Genomic DNA, 18,275 nt, shown 5'->3' with positions numbered 1-18,275 from the left:
GACCCTGTATGAGGAGACTTTTTTTACTGCTGGAGCACGCCTTGCATTTTCCGCAGGGAAAGAACCCTTGAAGGTTCGTGTCTAGCTGGACAGAGAGCTTTTTGACCTGATAGCTGCTCGTAAGTGTGTCCCTCAGTGACCTTGCCTTCCTGAAAGTCAGTAATGGCTGTGAGGGAATATCCAGACCTATCACTGGGTCCAGCTTCAATAGGTTCCAATTTTTCTTAAAGATTTTCTTTAGATCCCCTGCATCTTCAGAAAAGGTTGTGATCATCCTGAATTTCCCGTTTTCAGATCTCATACCCTTCCCTTTAAACAGTTGCTCCCTAGGTGTTTTGTTAACCCTGTTAAAGGCTTCTTGCAAGGTGCATTCTTCATAGCCTCTCTGTCTGTACCCGAGGCAACCGGGACGCGGCACCCTCCACCCCCTCCCCACACACACAGTCCCTCCCGCGACCCCTCCTACTCCTGGAGCCCGGCAGACATGGCGGCCAACATGTACCGCGTCGGAGATTATGTCTTCTTTGAAAACTCTTCCAGCAACCCTTACCTTATTAGACGAATAGAAGAACTTAATAAGACTGCTAACGGCAACGTGAAAGCAAAAGTTGTGTGTTACTACAGAAGACGGGATATTTCCAACACGCTTATTATGCTGGCTGACAAACATGCTAAGGAAGTTGAAGAAGAATGTGAAAATCCAATAGAAGAAGATTTAACAGAAAAACAGAAGCATCAGTTAAAACACAGAGAACTGTTTCTCTCTCGACAATATGAATCTCTCCCTGCCACACACATAAGGGGGAAATGCAGTGTTGCTCTTCTGAATGAGACGGAATCAGTCTTATCATACCTCGATAGAGAGGATACATTTTTTTATTCATTGGTGTACGATCCCTCACTGAAAACTCTTTTAGCTGACAAGGGGGAAATTAGAGTGGGACCTCGATATCAAGCAGATGTACCAGACACGATACTAGAAGGACCAGATGACCGTGATCAATCTAAGCTTGAGGAAATCGTATGGGACCCCTTTAGCCCCCTTAGTGATCGGCAAATTGACCAATTTTTAGTTGTTGCACGTGCCGTTGGAACATTTGCTCGAGCGTTGGACTGCAGTAGTTCTGTCAGACAACCAAGTTTACACATGAGCGCAGCTGCTGCTTCACGAGATATCACTTTGTTTCACGCCATGGACACTTTACATAGACTAGAGTACGATTTGAGCAGTGCCATAAGCATTCTAGTGCCCCAAGGAGGTCCAGTGCTGTGCAGAGATGAAATGGAAGAATGGTCTGCATCAGAAGCCAGTTTGTTTGAGGATGCACTTGAAAAGTATGGGAAAGACTTCAATGACATTCGTCAAGACTTTCTTCCCTGGAAGTCCCTAACCAGCATCATTGAATATTATTATATGTGGAAAACTACTGACCGATATGTTCAGCAGAAAAGGCTGAAAGCAGCAGAAGCAGAGAGTAAACTGAAACAGGTGTACATCCCCACTTACAACAAACCGAATCCTAATCAACTTTCCAGCAATAATGGAAAACCAAGTGCATTGAATGGAGTGATTGGTCCGTCCTTCCAAGCACAAAACCCATCTGTAGGTCGGGCGTGCGAAAGCTGCTACACAAACCAGTCTCAACAGTGGTATTCCTGGGGCCCACCTAACATGCAGTGTAGACTATGTGCATCTTGTTGGCTTTATTGGAAGAAATATGGTGGTCTCAAAATGCCAACAGCGACTGAGGAAGAGAAACACTCTCCAAACCAACCACCGGAGGAATCCCGCGTTCGAGGCCATATGTCACGGCAGGAAACCCAAGGGATGCCAATCCGGAACACTGGCAGTCCAAAGTCAGCAGTAAAGGCCCGCCAGGCTTTCTTTCTTCATACGACAAACTTAACAAAACTTGCACGACAGGTCTGCAAAAATACACTGCGGTTACGGCAAGCAGCACGACGACCTTCTGTCCCCATAAATTGTGCTGCCATTAGGGCAGAATGTAAGCTGGTTTTACCTTTCTAGCTTTATGTGGCTGTGCCTCCAATCATTGTCTGTCTTTTTTTGTTTGCAATAAACATTCCTTGTCTCATAGCCTCATGCTCTAAATCTATTCATGCATTCCTGTGCGTGTTTCTGGTAGTCTACCTCTCTTGTGTTGTTCCTTTTAATCCGTAGGAGTTCTACAAATGGAATACTCCTTATCAATTTTGGGGGGTGACTACTCTGCACGTGCAATATAGAATTGCCCGCTGTGGGCTTGCGATACTGTTTAGTATGGATACCACCATCTGTTTATGCATACCTCCAGGTCTAAAAAATTTACTGCGGAGGTACTCATCTCAGCAGTGAAATGTAAATGTACCGTATTGTCATTTAGTCTGTCTACGTATTCCATGGCTGTTTCTGTGATCTGGAGGGGATCTACAGAAACAGCCATGTTAGCACAGGGGTCTTTCTGTAGTTTTGTTTCTCATGCAACGGGAGTCTAGTGAAGCATGTACTGCAAACTGAGTCACCTCTCTGTGTCTGTGTGAGTTCAGTGTGTGGCTGTGTGTTTCTTGGCAGGGCACGATTCAGAGTCCTGGCGTTGAGGCAGAAGGCAGAGTGGGTTTCTCACACTGCCCAAAGTTGTGCCATAATGATGTTCAGACAACATGTTCATCCAGTCTTTGGCCTCTCTGCAGAGAGCACAGGGTAGTGGTGGTAATTAACATTCTGTAAAAAAGTGTATGAAGGAGGAAAACAGCTCCCGAAATATTGACTGGGCCAAAGGAAAAGACTACGCAGCTTTTGAGGACATGTGTAAGAAATAATGAGATAAGATGGTGAAGCGGAGGAGATAAAAGAAAGTATATCCAGAGAATTGAGCGGAAATACTGTGATAGAGGTGAAGGATGAGCCGTGCAGATAAAAGAGCTGCAGGAAAAGATTTGTGGAGCAGGGGCATAACGCAGGCCCTTGCGGAAGGGCTGGGGTTCCTTGCAGTAAGCCCCCAACCTTTCAGGGGCCATCAGAGAGACTGCAGAAGGAAATAAAAGGAAGCCCAAGATAATTAACACAATTCAGTGCTAACAAGCATTGGTAAATCCAGCAGGTGCCTGATGTGGTGTGTTGGATTAAGGTTGACTCTGTGCCACGTGCTTAGGTGCACTACCCAGTCCCTGTAACAAAATGCATATGCACACAGCATTCAGGTACGGGCCCAGACCACGAGTGGTCATGCGCCCCTTTATTTATTCAATTCAGGCAAGCCCGCCTCGAAGAATAGGAATGCCCCTTAGGGTGCCGCCAGGCAGGGTGGCATGCGGGCAGCCGCTGGGGGGGGGGGGTCTTCGTGGCTTGAAGGGAAGATGTATTGTATTGTATTGCAATTGCATTTACATAGCGGCTTACTACCCCTGACGAGGAGTCGAAGCGCTTTTTCGGCAAGTTGTCATCCGGAAGATGCTCAGGCACAATATAGGGTGGGTGAAAGGGATGATGTTGCTGGATGGCTAGGGCGGTCGATCACGTTCAACAACCTGTGATTCTAGGCAAAGCACTTCATATAAAATATTATTAAAAAAATATAATAAATAATAAATATAATAACATATAATAAAACTGTGTGCCTTGTGCTGAAGTGCGCTCTTGTCGGACAGACGCTGCTAGTGAGAGTCGTCTTTTCCGGGTGCACAGCAGCTGCTCAAAGCCGTGCCCACTCCTCCCGCTCTTCCACTCCACCCTTTTTATCTGCCCTCCTCTGTATCCGCCCCTTCTGACAGCCCTACCCCCTCCCGGAGCTGTCACTTCAGCAGGAGGAGCTCGAAAGTTTGAAAACGTCTAACGAACGCTTCGTAGAAGAGGAGAGAGAATCTCCCGCCTTCCATCTCCGTCGGAGCGCGCCTGCATCCCTGTACAGCCTGGGGTCTTACCCCCGAAGGAAACCATGAGGAAGACCACAACAAGGCGATCCGGCCGCCGGCAGGTGTGTTCCGGGGTATCTCGAAAGGACGGGTGGCGCTGAGGCATTTCTTTGGCCCGCGCGCTGAAAGGGCGCCTCAGATATAGACTCGAGTTATTTTTAGGGCATTTGAACACATTAGAAACGCATTTGCTAAATTGTCTGGGAGCCTCAGAAGTTGCACGTGAGCCGAGCTTCCCTGGGCCTGTGAGAAGCCCCTTCTGGAGGGAGATCCCTGCTTTCGAGTGACTAAAATATTTCCTGAAACCATATCTCCGTTGTGTCCTTTATCCAAAGTCCTAGTACTGAAACCTGTACTGAAACCTGTATATCTTACGTTTCCTGTGCGTGAGGATTTATTGTTGTGCGCATATTCTGCCTCCCTTTGAAATGAGAGGCCTATTGACCTCAGACAAAGCTTTATCCGTTCCTGTTATCGGACGTTGCGTTGCACTTTGCACAGTAGCAGATTTAAGCACATGCACCTCAAAGACAGAACACTAAGCCCTCAACAGGGCCTTAAGTGGGCTGGGTCCCTACGAGTCTCGGACCCGGAAGTAATTAAAAACATGGATGTATGACGTTACAACGCATACTTTTACCAAGCATACCATTACAACGCGGTTTTTACAACGCATACCATTACAACGCATAGCGCTTTGGGGTGCTGGATAGTGAATAGTTTAATTTACTATTCCAACTCCAGTCCCCGTGGACACTAGGGAAGGTGTTGGATAGTAAATTAAACTTATTCCCTATCCTAGAGCGCCCCCCAGCGAAATGCGTTGTAATTGTTTGCGTTGTAATGACTGCGTCGTAATGGTAATGCGTGGTAAAAGATTCGTTGTAAAGGTTGTATACCTAAAAACATACATTGAACTGGGAGCTTATAGGACCTGTATTCATGTTATAAACTTTAATAACAAAAACACTGATAGATTTCTGAACAATTAATATAAAGACCTTAAAGTAGTCAGTCAAAAATACTTTATTCGACAGCCAAGAGTCATGAAAGCATACAATATTAAAAAATACACACATTCCATCCAAATACATAACAATATAATTGTCCCGCATAACAATCACAATATTCATATTAAAAAGCATTTAAAAGAAAACCAATATCATATAAAGTGCACTATGATCGAATAATAGACCAGGTCCTTAATGAATATCACATTTAAAGATGCATCGTATTGGTCAAAAGGGAAAACATAATTGAGCCAGCAAACACCACAAGATTGCTATTGCTGTGGTAGTCTGGTCCTGTATCTAATGGCCCAATTAAGAAGCTTGCTACCCCAAAGCAAACCATAGGCGATGCCAGCATTTGTAAGCTGACCTCACTTGGACAAACTGACATTCTCCGAGTAAAGGGAGGATGTGCTGCCTACGCAGAGCCTCATAGGAGGCACAGAAATACAGGTGCAAGGTATTCTGTTCCGAGAAGTTATCACAAGGGCACGGTTTTAATAAATCAGGTTTTAAATGTCCTCTCGGGAATGGCAGCAGCCAGGGAACCATATTTAAGCAAAATCTTGTAAAGACGAAACAATGGTATGGTTTGTTGACATAAGATAAAAATGGTTGTAGCTCCAGGCCTAGGCTCAGTGTGACATACCTTCTCACCGAGGGCTTACCTAACTCTGCCTCCTCCCTAAAGCATTTCGCCTATCCACAAACTGCCGTTTAAAATCTATGATCGCGGTCTTGCCCAGAGGCTTCGGGGCTAGAAACAATTCTGGGCAACCAAGACATTTTGTCTCTTTCTTTATATATTTGAGCCAAGGGATGTGTAGGGCTCTCTAATGCCATGCAATCCGAGATTATAAATTGATTTAGATGGAGGGGGGGTTGAGCCCAGATTCTGAACCTTCGTAGCAGTGAGGCAACTGTGATCTGGTCTGCTTTAAAGTAATAATCAATCTTGCTTTCTCCTAAAGTGTTAGCTATTTCCATGAAGTTGTGTTCTGTAAATATTTTCGTGTAGCATATTACGTTTGTGTGGTGCATATTTTCAACTGAGTCACCTCCAAGGACTTAGAAAGGGGCACGACTGAGAGCTCTGGAGTTGGAGCTGAAGAAAGTGTGAGTTTATCACTGTGCCTGTAAGTGGGTCAAAAAGGTGTTCAGAATACTTGGCCTTTCTGCAGAGCAATGGTCACGTATTCCAGTTGCAATTCTGATTCTGTGAGAATGTTTGTTAAGGAGGTACACATTTGTCAAAATATTGACAAGGCAAAAAAAGAAAATGCAGTTCTTACAGGTGAGTGGGTGCGTTGTGTGTTTGGAGGGAGGGGATGTAAAAGAGATGGGAGGAAGGGCATTCAAGAGAGGGAAAAGACTGCTGAAGAAGAAAGGCATAAGGTGTAAGATATGCAGATGGATGAGACGTGGTGAGAAAACGGCTTACCTGCTTAATGTAGAGTGAACATAATGTGATTGATTGAGACACTGAAGACATGAATTAGCCCTTCCACAGTCCTCCGTAATGTTTAATTCAGTCTCACAATTCCAATATTTAAACATTATAAATTATTTATTTATAACAAAATCGTTGTTACTCATTTATCATAAAGAACTAGCACCATTGATTGAGCCAACAGTCCTGGCTAATTTCAGTTAGGTCTGTAGTGGCCCATCTGTTGATTATTTGATTATTTATTCAATTGTGTTTGTTAACTGAATGTAATATAAGAAAGCTCAGAGAGGAGTCAAAATACTGGTCAGGTGGCACACTTAGTGAATCACGGAATTATAGTTTGTGTTTAAGCTGTGCCCTTAATTATACAGGCTGTGCATGTTTTAGAAACCGTAACTTTTTTTTTAATCCACCTAAAGCCCTGGCCCTCATACAAAACACCCATGTGCAATGCACAAACAACTCCTACACAATGTGCCTGTGCGCTATTAACCAGCCTTTGACAAAGATGCACAACACCCTGTGTGCACATACAACAGTCTTCATGCATAAAAATTAACTTGCAACATCTTGTAGCCAATTCAAAAGGTAAATTATAAATCTGTGTAGTCACTCAAGTGTGGTTAAACTTCTAAACATAGGTGGTATTCTGCATTTCTGAGTGGAGATTTACACCAAGGTTTAGACCTGCATTTCTCCACCTGTTGTCAGTTCCCATAAGAGTGCATGTCTATGCAGGCCCCCACCCTGTCACGTTCCGTGGGTCTGTTGTATGTTGGAAAAAGTTACGAAGTTGACTCTAGCAAGGCTAATTTGACCTAAAACAAGCCCATCGTGAGGTTTGTGGCAGATGGAAGAGGAATATTTATGGTGACTTTGTGCCCGAAGCACCTATGACGGCCCTAAAGCAGACCACTGGGTCACTACCTACTAGCCCATAGGTACAATTTCATAACCCCTAAGACATTCATGTCCCCCTGCCTGTAGCTGCCAAGTGGGGACATAACATGTGTACGTAAGACAGAACTGACTTTTTAATAAGCAGCACTTTGTCTCAGCGAATGTGAACTTGATCCTTGAAATGTAGAAGCGAGAATATAAGTCCCACAATACAGCGTTCCGCTGAAGTATGCTGGGGGTTGGGCTAGTGAAGCAAATTTGGTATGGGATACACACGTCCTGGCATCATTGAGGTGGAAAAAGAGCAGGACCATGTTTCTGGTGGCTCAATATTTTTAATAGCAGGAGGAGTAGTTTTGCATATCTATCTCAATATAACTCGTTTTTATATTCTTTCTTTTTCTATATTGCACATCTGCCATTACCAGGATCTCCCAGTGCTTCGTTTCTCGTTCAAATTTTATGAGGAAATTAGGCCATTGGTGAACTATCCCGTCTCTTAAACAATTCTTTTGGCCTGTTCAAAATGATATTCATAGTAGACTTTTTGGAAAAATACTGCTGGGATTGTATTTGTTTAGAGAAATGGAGGATCATAAACTTCTAAACAAACTCTCGCACTCACTCAAACACAGGGAGGCGCACACAACGCAAAAAACACCTAAACAACACCTGCACCCTCCAACCTACCATCACAGCCCTAACAAAACAACCCTACCAAAATCACAGTAATTACTACTACCATCCTACCCTAACCATCACTACTCTAACAGTCACCACCCAAACCACAACCACCCCATCCTACCTGCCATCACCATCCTTTTATTCAACTTGGCTCTCAATTCAATAATTACTTTATTCAATTGTATTTGACAATCATAAAAGTACAATAAAATAATCATACAAAAATAGTAAAAGCAGAAAATAATGTCATTAAGTAAATGCCCTCCATTTCAATGTTGAGTGTAAGCATAATACACTGCTATTAAAATCTCGCCACCGACCAGCAACATTTTCTAAAAATCGTAAATATAAAAGGGCAGGTCTCGCTTGTTTAAAATTCAAATGTACAAATAAAGTGTGTATATACTTTTGACGCATATTGGCCCGTTTAGGGCAAATTAGCACAATGTGTAAAATGTCTAGTGCAGAAGACTCATCACAAGAACATACAGGAAGGTCTTGTTGTCTATGCCTTCATACCACAAGTTGCGGAAACCTATCCAGCCTAAAGTATGTTAAGTCTTCTAAGGTTCACCGGCATGTCAAGTGTTCGATAAAGTTCCATACTTTCACTATGTTTGAGCAGTGTATGATAATTGGGCTTACTGCATGTCTTTAACTCACCTGAGAAAATAACTAAATAATTTACTGCAGAAGTTAAGAAGGTATTTTTAGAGCATACTCAAGAATTTAGACTGCAAGACTCACAGCGTAAACGCTGTTGCATACATCATACAATGGTCAAAAGTAGTAAAAGAATGAAACTTTATCTAGCAGTGGACATGTCGGTGAACCTTAGAAGACTTTTAACATACTCTAGACTGAATATGTTTCCACAGCTTGTGGTAGGATGGCATAGATAGATAAATAATTTTTATTGCACAATTAATTATAACCATTGCAATGAAATCGCATATAAATATAATGTTTATTCCCTTATTGTACAAGATAAAAAGACAGGTTGTTTCAATCAATTATGCAAAAGTTGCGAAAATGGAAACACCGTTTGGTTACTGTAAACAAAAACCTTAAAAGGAGTACATAACATGGCCTAGCTTTACAAGTTAAAGTTCTTTACGATCGGGGAATCCAGAGAAGCCCTTATTGCCATCAAATATTTCAGAAACCGGGCCGCCAGCTGCTCTGATTTACCTTTCATTCACTCAACTAAGGCGGCGTGACATGTTCGTACATTTAAAATACGTAAAATTGGACGGAGCCAGTATATTCTCAGTGGACGCAATTGTGAATCAGTGATTCTTCTGCTGCTCAGCACTTGGTAACTACAGACTCTTTATACCCTTGCCTAATTTGTATGCCAACAGTGGGATCAGTCCGAACCGCACCCTCATTAGTTGTCGCTTCAATGTTGGTTTTAAAGGAAAGGACAGATAATATGGCAAAGTCACACTGATGTGGAGGGTCAAGGCCCAGCTTCCATGATTTAAGTTTTTTAATGTTTGCAAATCACAGTCGGCAGACAGTAGCTTCGCCTGTTTTGTTAAGTCTTCTTGAGGCCGCTTGTGTAGATTAGGAGGCTGACCATATTGTTTTTACATTCAATACCTTAACACAGTGGGCTAGATATTCACACCATGTGGACCCTTGGGTATTTATCATTGTCCAGATATGTTGTTTCAAGGTGTTTTCCCGAGCTTGTTTAGCCTTTAGACAATATGCAATAAATCTCACCTTCAGGATCCATTTTTGGGAAGAAAGGTTGAATTCTTTCCAAATTTGAGCATGAGCAGTGCCAGTCCTCAAGAAAAAAACTTTACGAAAACAGGCGACTGTGCTCTATCCAGCCATGTTGTCGTCTTATCTTTGAAAGCTATTGCACCATGGGCTACTGATGGTAAAGCCTTTGCCCCCATTAATCGAATTAGGGGAGTACGGTCGGGGGAGCTCATGGCTTTCCTTGCCCTGCAAAAAATGCTTTCCAAAGATTGAGCTGTACCTTGCATTGCAGTAATGTGGGCAGAGGGCTGTCCTTTGTGATCGATCCACACACCTAAATACTTATAGGTGGTCACAATCTCGATGGGTTTCCCTTTGATGTTCCATGCACCATACCTTTTTAATAGTCGCAATATTATCATTGCCTTTGTTTGTGCGGTAGTCAGTTTTAAATTGTTCTCTCTACAATATAGAGATGGTACCGTTAACGGCCGCTGTAGACCAATCTGGGTTTGGTCGAGTAATATCGTATCGTCCACATATTGGAGTGATTGGATTTTGATTTAAGCTATTTTGCAGGGAAATGCTTGTGCTACAGCCAACCATTCCGGCAAATCAGCCAGGTATAGATTAAAAAGCATTGGGCCCTTATTAGTAAGAATTTTTTTGGTGGTAGAACAAGTGGCTGTAACTCTGATCTTAACCCAGGTTTCCGAATATAGGGCAGTCAGTGTTGTTAGGAGCTTGTTATCAGTGCCCCAATTTTTTTGTTTCATCTATAATCGCTGACGAGAAACACTGTCAAAGGCAGTTTGAAAATCAATGTAAGCAAGGTACAGGGCCCTGCCTTTTCTTGCCAGTGTTGTTTCAATCAGGTTGGAAATGCAAATCAAGTTGTCTTCAAATGTGACCCCTTTTGGAACCCTGTTTGCGTAGGATGGCACAGGCAACAAGACCTTCCTGTATGTTCTTGTGATGAGTCCTCTGCACTAACAACTTGGCTCTCAATTCCTGTAGGAGCTTGTAATTTATGACTTGACTGTCAAATGTATAATTCTTTGGGGTACATTTATTTACAAACACTCCACATTCACTCACATACGTCAGCCCAAAAACAACAGGAGCAGAAATTAACAGGATATCGAAACCTTATAAGTTCTAGTTAATAAAAAATGTTCAATCACATATACACCTGGTTAAAAATACTAAAAACATGAATCATACAAAGTACATAATGTAAAAATCAGAAAGGACGTAAAAGAGACAATCACATTTGTCATCAGTGCATTCATTTGTGAAAGTGCATAAACCCAACTTAATGCAAGAAATCAATTCTTTGTTAGAAAGTGGTTCCGTATAGTACAAATTTGACAACAAACAAGGCTTTGACGCGTTTTGGTGGATTAGGAACTATGAAACCACCTTCTTCAGGACAGACACTTATATCTTCTCCTGTCCTGTGTATTTCCGTAAAATCCTAGTTAAGAGGAAAATCATCTATAATCCATTCTATTCTTGAAAGCCTCATACCATAAATGATTCAAGATAATGCATTATATCGCCTAAAATTAACACAGTAAATACTATAGGTGTTCCTGTCTCCATACAACAAGGTGTTAGCCCAAATAAAGGACAACAATTGAACATTCATACTATCACCATGTCCAATGAAACGCCATCCTTGTAATTTATGCACAACCATTTTGAACTCATTAATTTCTTGTTTTCATGGAGAGATGTGGCCTATGTTTGTGCTTGCTTACTTTTGATTAACTTGTTCTCTCACCTTAAGCATCTAGGTGTCTAGTAAAAGTAAGTCGTCTATCGCGATCTATCAACCTGTTGGACTATTTTATGGAAATCACTAAATGAACGTGTAGAAGGAACTTTCTATGGTAGTATGTTGCTGTGAACCCTAGGGCGTGTGCTCCCTGGGCAGATTCACATTTGTGCAACGTTCATATTTGATTGAGTGGGGGTGAGTGTCTGAAAAGTTTCAGCACACCGTCCATCATCTCCTTTTGTTTGCTTTGTTCGCCCTAAGTTGGCAGGGTATGCCCGGACATGGATCCCTTGCTCATTTTGCCACTGGATTCAAGCTAGCCTGGCTGATGAGGGCTGTTAGCCTGAAACCGGTCCAGGACGCTTGTTTCCGGTCCAGGGAAGACATGGCTTGGCAGTTCGGGCTGGCCTGTTCCATGAGGCACAGTGTCAAGACCGATTTGCATATAGCTGTGCCTGAACTGGGGTGGCAGAGTGGGCTAAAGAATGATGATGGATTCAACCCAGATCTGTGACTGGGGGTGAGTGTCTGAAAAGTTTCACCTCTCCGTCCATCATCTCCGTGTGTTCACTCTCAACTAATGCCTACTTTCACACACAGCAGTTGCCCATGTCCCACCTCACAGCACATTGTGCACACACGCACATTTAAGTCACATACATACAGACAAAACACTATTTGCACACACACACCAACCTACCCAGACAAAACATCACCTCTTGATTCTGCAAACATGCACCCACTACCTCACGTGCACATTTATTTACACTGAAATACACAACACTTCACATAGGACTCTTGGCACAAGAGCTCACTATAGTTAATGAGGATTTTCTCTTTACTTCTCCATCGCTCTCTCATACAAACACTTTCCCTAAAAGATTATAAATTTAACACATAAAGTAAGGCGCAGATGGAAATTATACTTGGGACCTCATTACGAGTGGCCTGGTGTTGGATGCGATATTTATCACCCCATAAAAATGAAATGAATGCGAGGAACTTTATTTATCGGAGGATAAATAGCACACATTATGAGTAGTCTCCACATAATTGGGCATAACAGGCATATTTTAGGATTTACTGCACATGCCAGTAATTATCGGTAATGTCGCTATGTGAACCTAAGTGCCCCCACACACTCGCGGCAATTTGATTACCCTAATCAAAATGTGTTTATTTTAGTTTGCTCAAACAATTTTTCTGATCACCCTCATCTTCTGGGGCATGGGATAGTCGGTGGTAACTGAGAAGGACCAGTGGTGATTGCTGTCATGTGCCCCACTAAATACTTTTCTCGCCTATGGTATTCAGGTCGTGCAGTTAAAGCAAACTAGTCGATTTTACATTTCAATCTCAAATACATTAAAGCAGGTAATAAGACATTATAAACTAAATGTTCAGTCTTTCATATTAATTTTAAAATTAAAATTTGGTCTGACTTTGTTCTCGGGTAGGTAAGTGAAATATGCGGGAACAAATGATTAGAAGGCTCTAGCACCATCTGGGACGGAGATGTGATCCCCCCCCCCCCCCCCCCCAATACCACTCAGTGCCACATAATTACACGCCACATAATTACACTGCACTCAATGCAACATACACTTCAAATACCACGCAATGCCACATAATTACACGCCACATAATTACACTGCACTCAAAGCAACACACTCCAAATACCACTCAGTGACACATAATTACACGCCACATTATCACACTGCCCTCAATGCAACATACACTCCAAAAAAAAACAGTTTTCTGCAGCGTGCAAAGTAAGGCGATACAGTCAAAATAACATTGCAGTATATGGCAATCTTATCCTAGCGGCCTGAGACCAAGTCTGTAGCAATTTTGTGTCCAGGTTCTTTACTACGGATGATGTTGCCAATTGATTTTAAGTGTCAGATAAAATGTTACTAATGTATCAAAGGTGTTACAGATCTTCACTTACTAGTTTCTCAACTGCCCACCGCTCAAGAAGGAAAAAAATGGACTTTCATAATAAATTCTTAGGAATTACCACATTCAAATTTTTCACAAGTTCCTGTCTGAATCTGGAATTTTGAGGGATGCGGCAAGTTCGTGTGCATAATTGATGCATACAGAAGTACAGCCGGCGTTTCCGAGGACCAGTTCGCCAGGACAAACCTGAAAGAATTTTCGCAGGAAACGGCCCTTAATTAGGGAATCCTATGTCGAAGTCGGCCCAGAAACGCAAATTTGCAGCGTTCTTCCACACTCCCCAGAAGTGTCAGAGAAACTCAGCGCTCAGGTCGATTAAAGTATTTTTTTCTCCCCCCCCAAAAAAATACAAATGTGAATAGCAGTATCAGTAAGAAAGTCCACGCCACCCTCTGCCCCGCCGATAGTTGCGTAAAATATGTGACGCTAAGAGAAAGGGGACGACCTACAGTTGCTGCAAGAATGTAAACCTTCTATGGTAAGCACACTTAATCAGCTCCTTCTCATCTCCGGATCCAAGATGTGAAAAGGAGGCTCGTAGGCGGGCGCATCCATTTAGGCATTGGTAGCATAAGCAAGAAATCGTGTGCAGCGTTACAGTTATGCTAAGGCAGTGGTATACATTATCAACTACCCCCCCTTACACTATTTTTAGTGCATCCGTAGCTATTAAACTATTCACTCTCAAATTCATTTCTGTCTCTAAACATTCCAAGGAACCATCAGATTTCCTCATTGTCTTCAATTACTCTCACTTTAAATAGAGGTTTACCCCATTGTAGAACAAGCATTGGGTGGTTTAGGATGGGTATTCCCAAAAGAAAAAGACTGATCATTTTAAAAATAGTTTGTTTTGAGGGGCCGTTTACGCGTCAACCAAAGGGTGTGTATGTAGGTATATATCTATATATGTGTATATTAATAACCGATTTATTTCCCTGGAACTGGTGGATTGACTCCTACCTCCTCTAGTAACATATAATGAGACGTTTCCACACTCCCACGGCACCTGTCCAGAGGTGGCTCGTAATGAGGATAGTTACAATGGGAGGGAGGTATCTAGTTCTTTCCATGCTCTGCAACCACCCCAGATAATACAGAAACCGATGGGCATTCTCCTACCTGAGCAGAGCTAGCTCGGAGCTTCACTTCTGCACCTAATACCACGGTAGTTGAGCGCCCCAATATTAGGATCCTATCCTGGAACATCGCAGGAATCAGTTCAAACCTAGATATTCCTGATTGGGGGAATACATAGACACGCTCGACCTGTGTATATTCCAGGAAACTTGGGCTTTGACAACCCCTTATAAAGCGGGATTCGCCTCATTTGTAAACCCCGCCTCCCAGGGCTCTAGTGGGAGACCGTTTGGGGGTCTTTGCATCTGGGTGGGTACCCACTTAGGTTGCTCTGCGAAACTGATTGACACCCAATCTCCAGACATTCTGTGTCTCCTTTTAACTTTTGTGGATGGTCCTAAGGTAGCCCTCATCAATGTGTACTCTCGCCCTACACCAATCACGCAGACTACACATACTCTGGCCCTGCTTGACACCCTACTCTTTTCCCTCTCCACCTCCTGTATATAAAGTTATAGGGGGGATTTTAATTCTCATTACGAACCATTGCCTGGCATTAACTCTATTACCCACGATGAAGATTCGGTATGGGCCATCCCATAATGCAATATGTATCCTGCTAGTGGTTGGACCCCGTTAGGGGTGCAACTTTACAAGCTTACAGTCTCCCATTCACTCAGAGCTTGCAATGGTAGATACCCTCTGGATACTCCTGGGAACATCACCTACAACAGGCCTGGAAGCAGCTCCACCATAGATTAAATCATGGTTAGTGTTGAATTTTGAAGCTGTATAAAAAACTTCTGGGTAAGCCCTAGGCCTGACAGTAATCCACTGGTTCTGGAACTGAAATCTATCTTGGGACATAATAAAAAACATCCCTCTGAGGAGTTAGTCCCCTACTCCAACTTAACTGTTGCCAATGGAGGGCGAAGGGTGAGATGGACCAAATTTGTACAGGCCGAGGACAAGGTTGCTGCACTATATAATCTCGCCATCCCCTTTCTAAAGAATGCTTTTAACATACCATATGACCGTTTTAGCCATGTTTACCTCTCCTCTTTTCAGAATATCCATCAAGAATTATGCGGAAAACTAGCGGGTTTCTTTTATACTATCTCTGACTCTAAGGCACAATCCCATAGTAAAAACCAATGGCACAACAAATCATGTGGCTTAGTCAAACGTGCCCTACTTGTGGAAATTTAAAAAGGGTACTCCCTTGAGCATAAGAGCTGCTAGGGCCCATTATAAGAAAATCATTGCCGAGGCGAAGCGGGAATGGGAGATGAACAGATGGGAGAACATTAAATCTGCCCTCGATAACCGTGATCTAAGAACTTTTTGGAATCTTGTTAATTCTGGTAATACTGAAGGAGCACCAGCAATTGAGCCTAATGTTAGTGAAGCAGTTTGGAGATGCCATTTTAAGAAATTATACTCTATAGACATGGAAGATACCCCTTCAGACCCGCTTGTTGCTCCTGCGATCCCCAGTGCTACTCCTGAATCCAGCAGTACAGGTAATAATATCCCTCCAAGTACTATGCAAGAACTGGGGGTGGCTCTGGATTCTTTCCTGCCAGCGAAGGCCCCCGATCTGGATAAAATCCCTGGTGACTTGTATCGTAGCGAACGCAAGGTTTGAGCGCCTTATCTATGGGTATTCTTTAATGCCCTCCTTCAGGGCATGAAGCTACCTCCAACCTGGCTGGGAGCAGAAATCCTGCCAATATTTAAAAAGGACTCTCCCTTAGACCCGGCGAATTATCACCCGATCAGCTTAATAGATGTCTCCCAGAAACTATATGCCCGTTTTTTATTGACAAGACTGCAGTCTTGGATGGAGAAATATCAGATCCTCACACCATTACAAGCAGGATTCCGGTCGAAGGTGGAGAAGGGGGTCAGGCAGGGCTGTGTCCTGGCCCCAACACTCTTTTCTCTCTTCCTTAATGGCTTGATTGCTGATTTACTGCCCACAAAAGATTTGGACTCCCCCCGGCTGTCGAACCGCAAGATCCCTGCACTTATGTTTGCTGATGACACAGTTTTATTATCCAAGTCCCCTATGGGATTGCAAAAGACCTTGATAGAGTTTTGTAAATTTTGCAAAAATAGAAATCTTGAGATTAATCTCGCTACGACCAAATATATGGTCTTTCATGCAAAGACTCTCAATTGTCCTCATCCGCAAATGAATGAAATAGATTTGGAGAGAACGCCTACTTTTGAATACCTGGGGGTCAGTATCAATGATCAAATGGATTGGGGGCCGCAAATAACAAAAGCAAACCTTAAATTGATACAATCCTCCAGTGGTATTCTTAAGGTCCATAACCAGTGCAGTTAGAAAATGGTGGGCCCCCCGGTGGAAATTTATAAGACCCAAGCCAGGGGGGGAGCTCTTTATGGGGTCGAACTGTGGGGCCACAGCATTGAGAATTCACTGGTTCTGACTGAAAACAATTTCTTTAGATGTCTTTTGGGGCTCCCGAAGGGCACACCACTTATCCCCCTGAGGTTAGATCTGGGAGTGGATCCCATAAAGGACATAATTGCTAATCGCCCTCTCCTCTTTTGGCGACGACTCTGGAGCACCCCCGAACTGGCTACCTACAGGGAGGAACTAAAGAACGTCCTGTCTATCTTGGGTGCGGGGAAATTACCATGGCTCCAGCACATTAGACATCTTTGTATTAAAATCGGGAGATTTAATCTTTGGAACTCTCCAGGGGATTCATGTCCTCTCATTTCCAAGAAATCACTCTCCCTGGCACTAAAGGAACACAATTTGGGGTGTCTGATAGAGAACAGTTGACTGGGTGCCTTAACTAATAGTTTTCTGGAGGTCAAACACACTTATACATTTGATCAGATTCTGGACAACTTCCAGCCCCCTATGGCACAGAAACTTTACATACAATTCAGGCATGGAACACTTCCATTAAGGGCTCTAACAAATAAATGGAGAGGTACATCTACTACTCCTCAGGGTTGCCCAGGCTGTACTGAAAAGGAAGAGTCGGACCTCCATGTTGTGTTATTCTGTCCCCTTTATAAAAAAAAAAAGAGTAAGGTGGATTACACAATTATGTAATAATTTGGGTTTCAGGAACTATCTAGCAGTTTACAGGATATTGAAATATGACTCCACTCCATTGATAGCGTTTCCCACCTCAAGGTTTTTGTTTTCAATGTGGTGCACTCGCAGAGCTAGGATTAAGGCTATAGAAAGTCTCCCAAACTAGGTGAACCCTTAGGAATGATAAGTATCTCTTACTATTAAATAATCTTGTCATCTGGTGCTCGCCACCCTCCCTATTTTTGAATTTTAATTTTAATACTTTGTAATATATTATATTTGTACCTCGATTTTTCTCATACTTTTAATCTGGTCTCATGTAAAGCTTTAAAAAATCCTTTGGATCAACAGTTCAAACTTTTAGATTTTATATTGTGTTTGTACTCTGCTTTTATGGTTGAAATAAAAGCTTTATTGACTTGACTTGAGATATATATATATATAGTTGAAAAAACAAAGGCTACAGGGACGTTATTTAGTACAAAACTGGAGAAATTTAGTAGTTGGGTATGAGCGCTAATTATAACTTATGCCCCCGCAATACATTGCTTATGACCTCACATATTACATCACTCATGACCTGGTCAGTGACATCTCTAATGACCTCATTCAGTGATTGCGAGTGTTTTCTAATAGTTACTGAGTGTTAAACATACTTACTAATGTAAGTGTCTGTGTTAGTGCCTGTATTGG

At 42.7% G+C, this 18,275-nt stretch overlaps 2 protein-coding genes across 2 annotated transcripts in view; both read left to right on the top strand.

The window, feature by feature from the left end:
• The first annotated feature begins 391 nt into the window (after positions 1-391).
• On the top strand, positions 392-2,088 carry LOC147691899 (metastasis-associated protein MTA3-like). The gene has a single exon (XM_086938173.1). It carries the CDS (start codon positions 485-487, stop codon positions 2,027-2,029), a length of 1,545 nt encoding a protein of 514 aa, XP_086794299.1. The 5' UTR covers positions 392-484; the 3' UTR covers positions 2,030-2,088.
• Positions 2,089-3,796: 1,708 nt separating this feature from the next.
• LOC147691898 (5'-3' exonuclease PLD3-like) overlaps positions 3,797-18,275 on the top strand; it is a 93,369-nt gene continuing 78,890 nt past the window's right edge. Inside the window, exon 1 of the mRNA XM_086938171.1 lies at positions 3,797-3,974. Within this exon, the coding sequence (XP_086794297.1) occupies positions 3,936-3,974 (39 nt within the window). The 5' untranslated portion in view covers positions 3,797-3,935. The remainder of the gene's footprint in view (positions 3,975-18,275) is intronic.

Source organism: Lissotriton vulgaris, chromosome 9 (assembly GCF_964263255.1).
Source record: "Lissotriton vulgaris chromosome 9, aLisVul1.2, whole genome shotgun sequence".
Classification (NCBI taxonomy): Eukaryota; Metazoa; Chordata; class Amphibia; order Caudata; family Salamandridae; genus Lissotriton; species Lissotriton vulgaris.
Note: the sequence above shows the minus strand (reverse complement) of the source record. Positions and strands in the feature narration are given on the sequence as shown.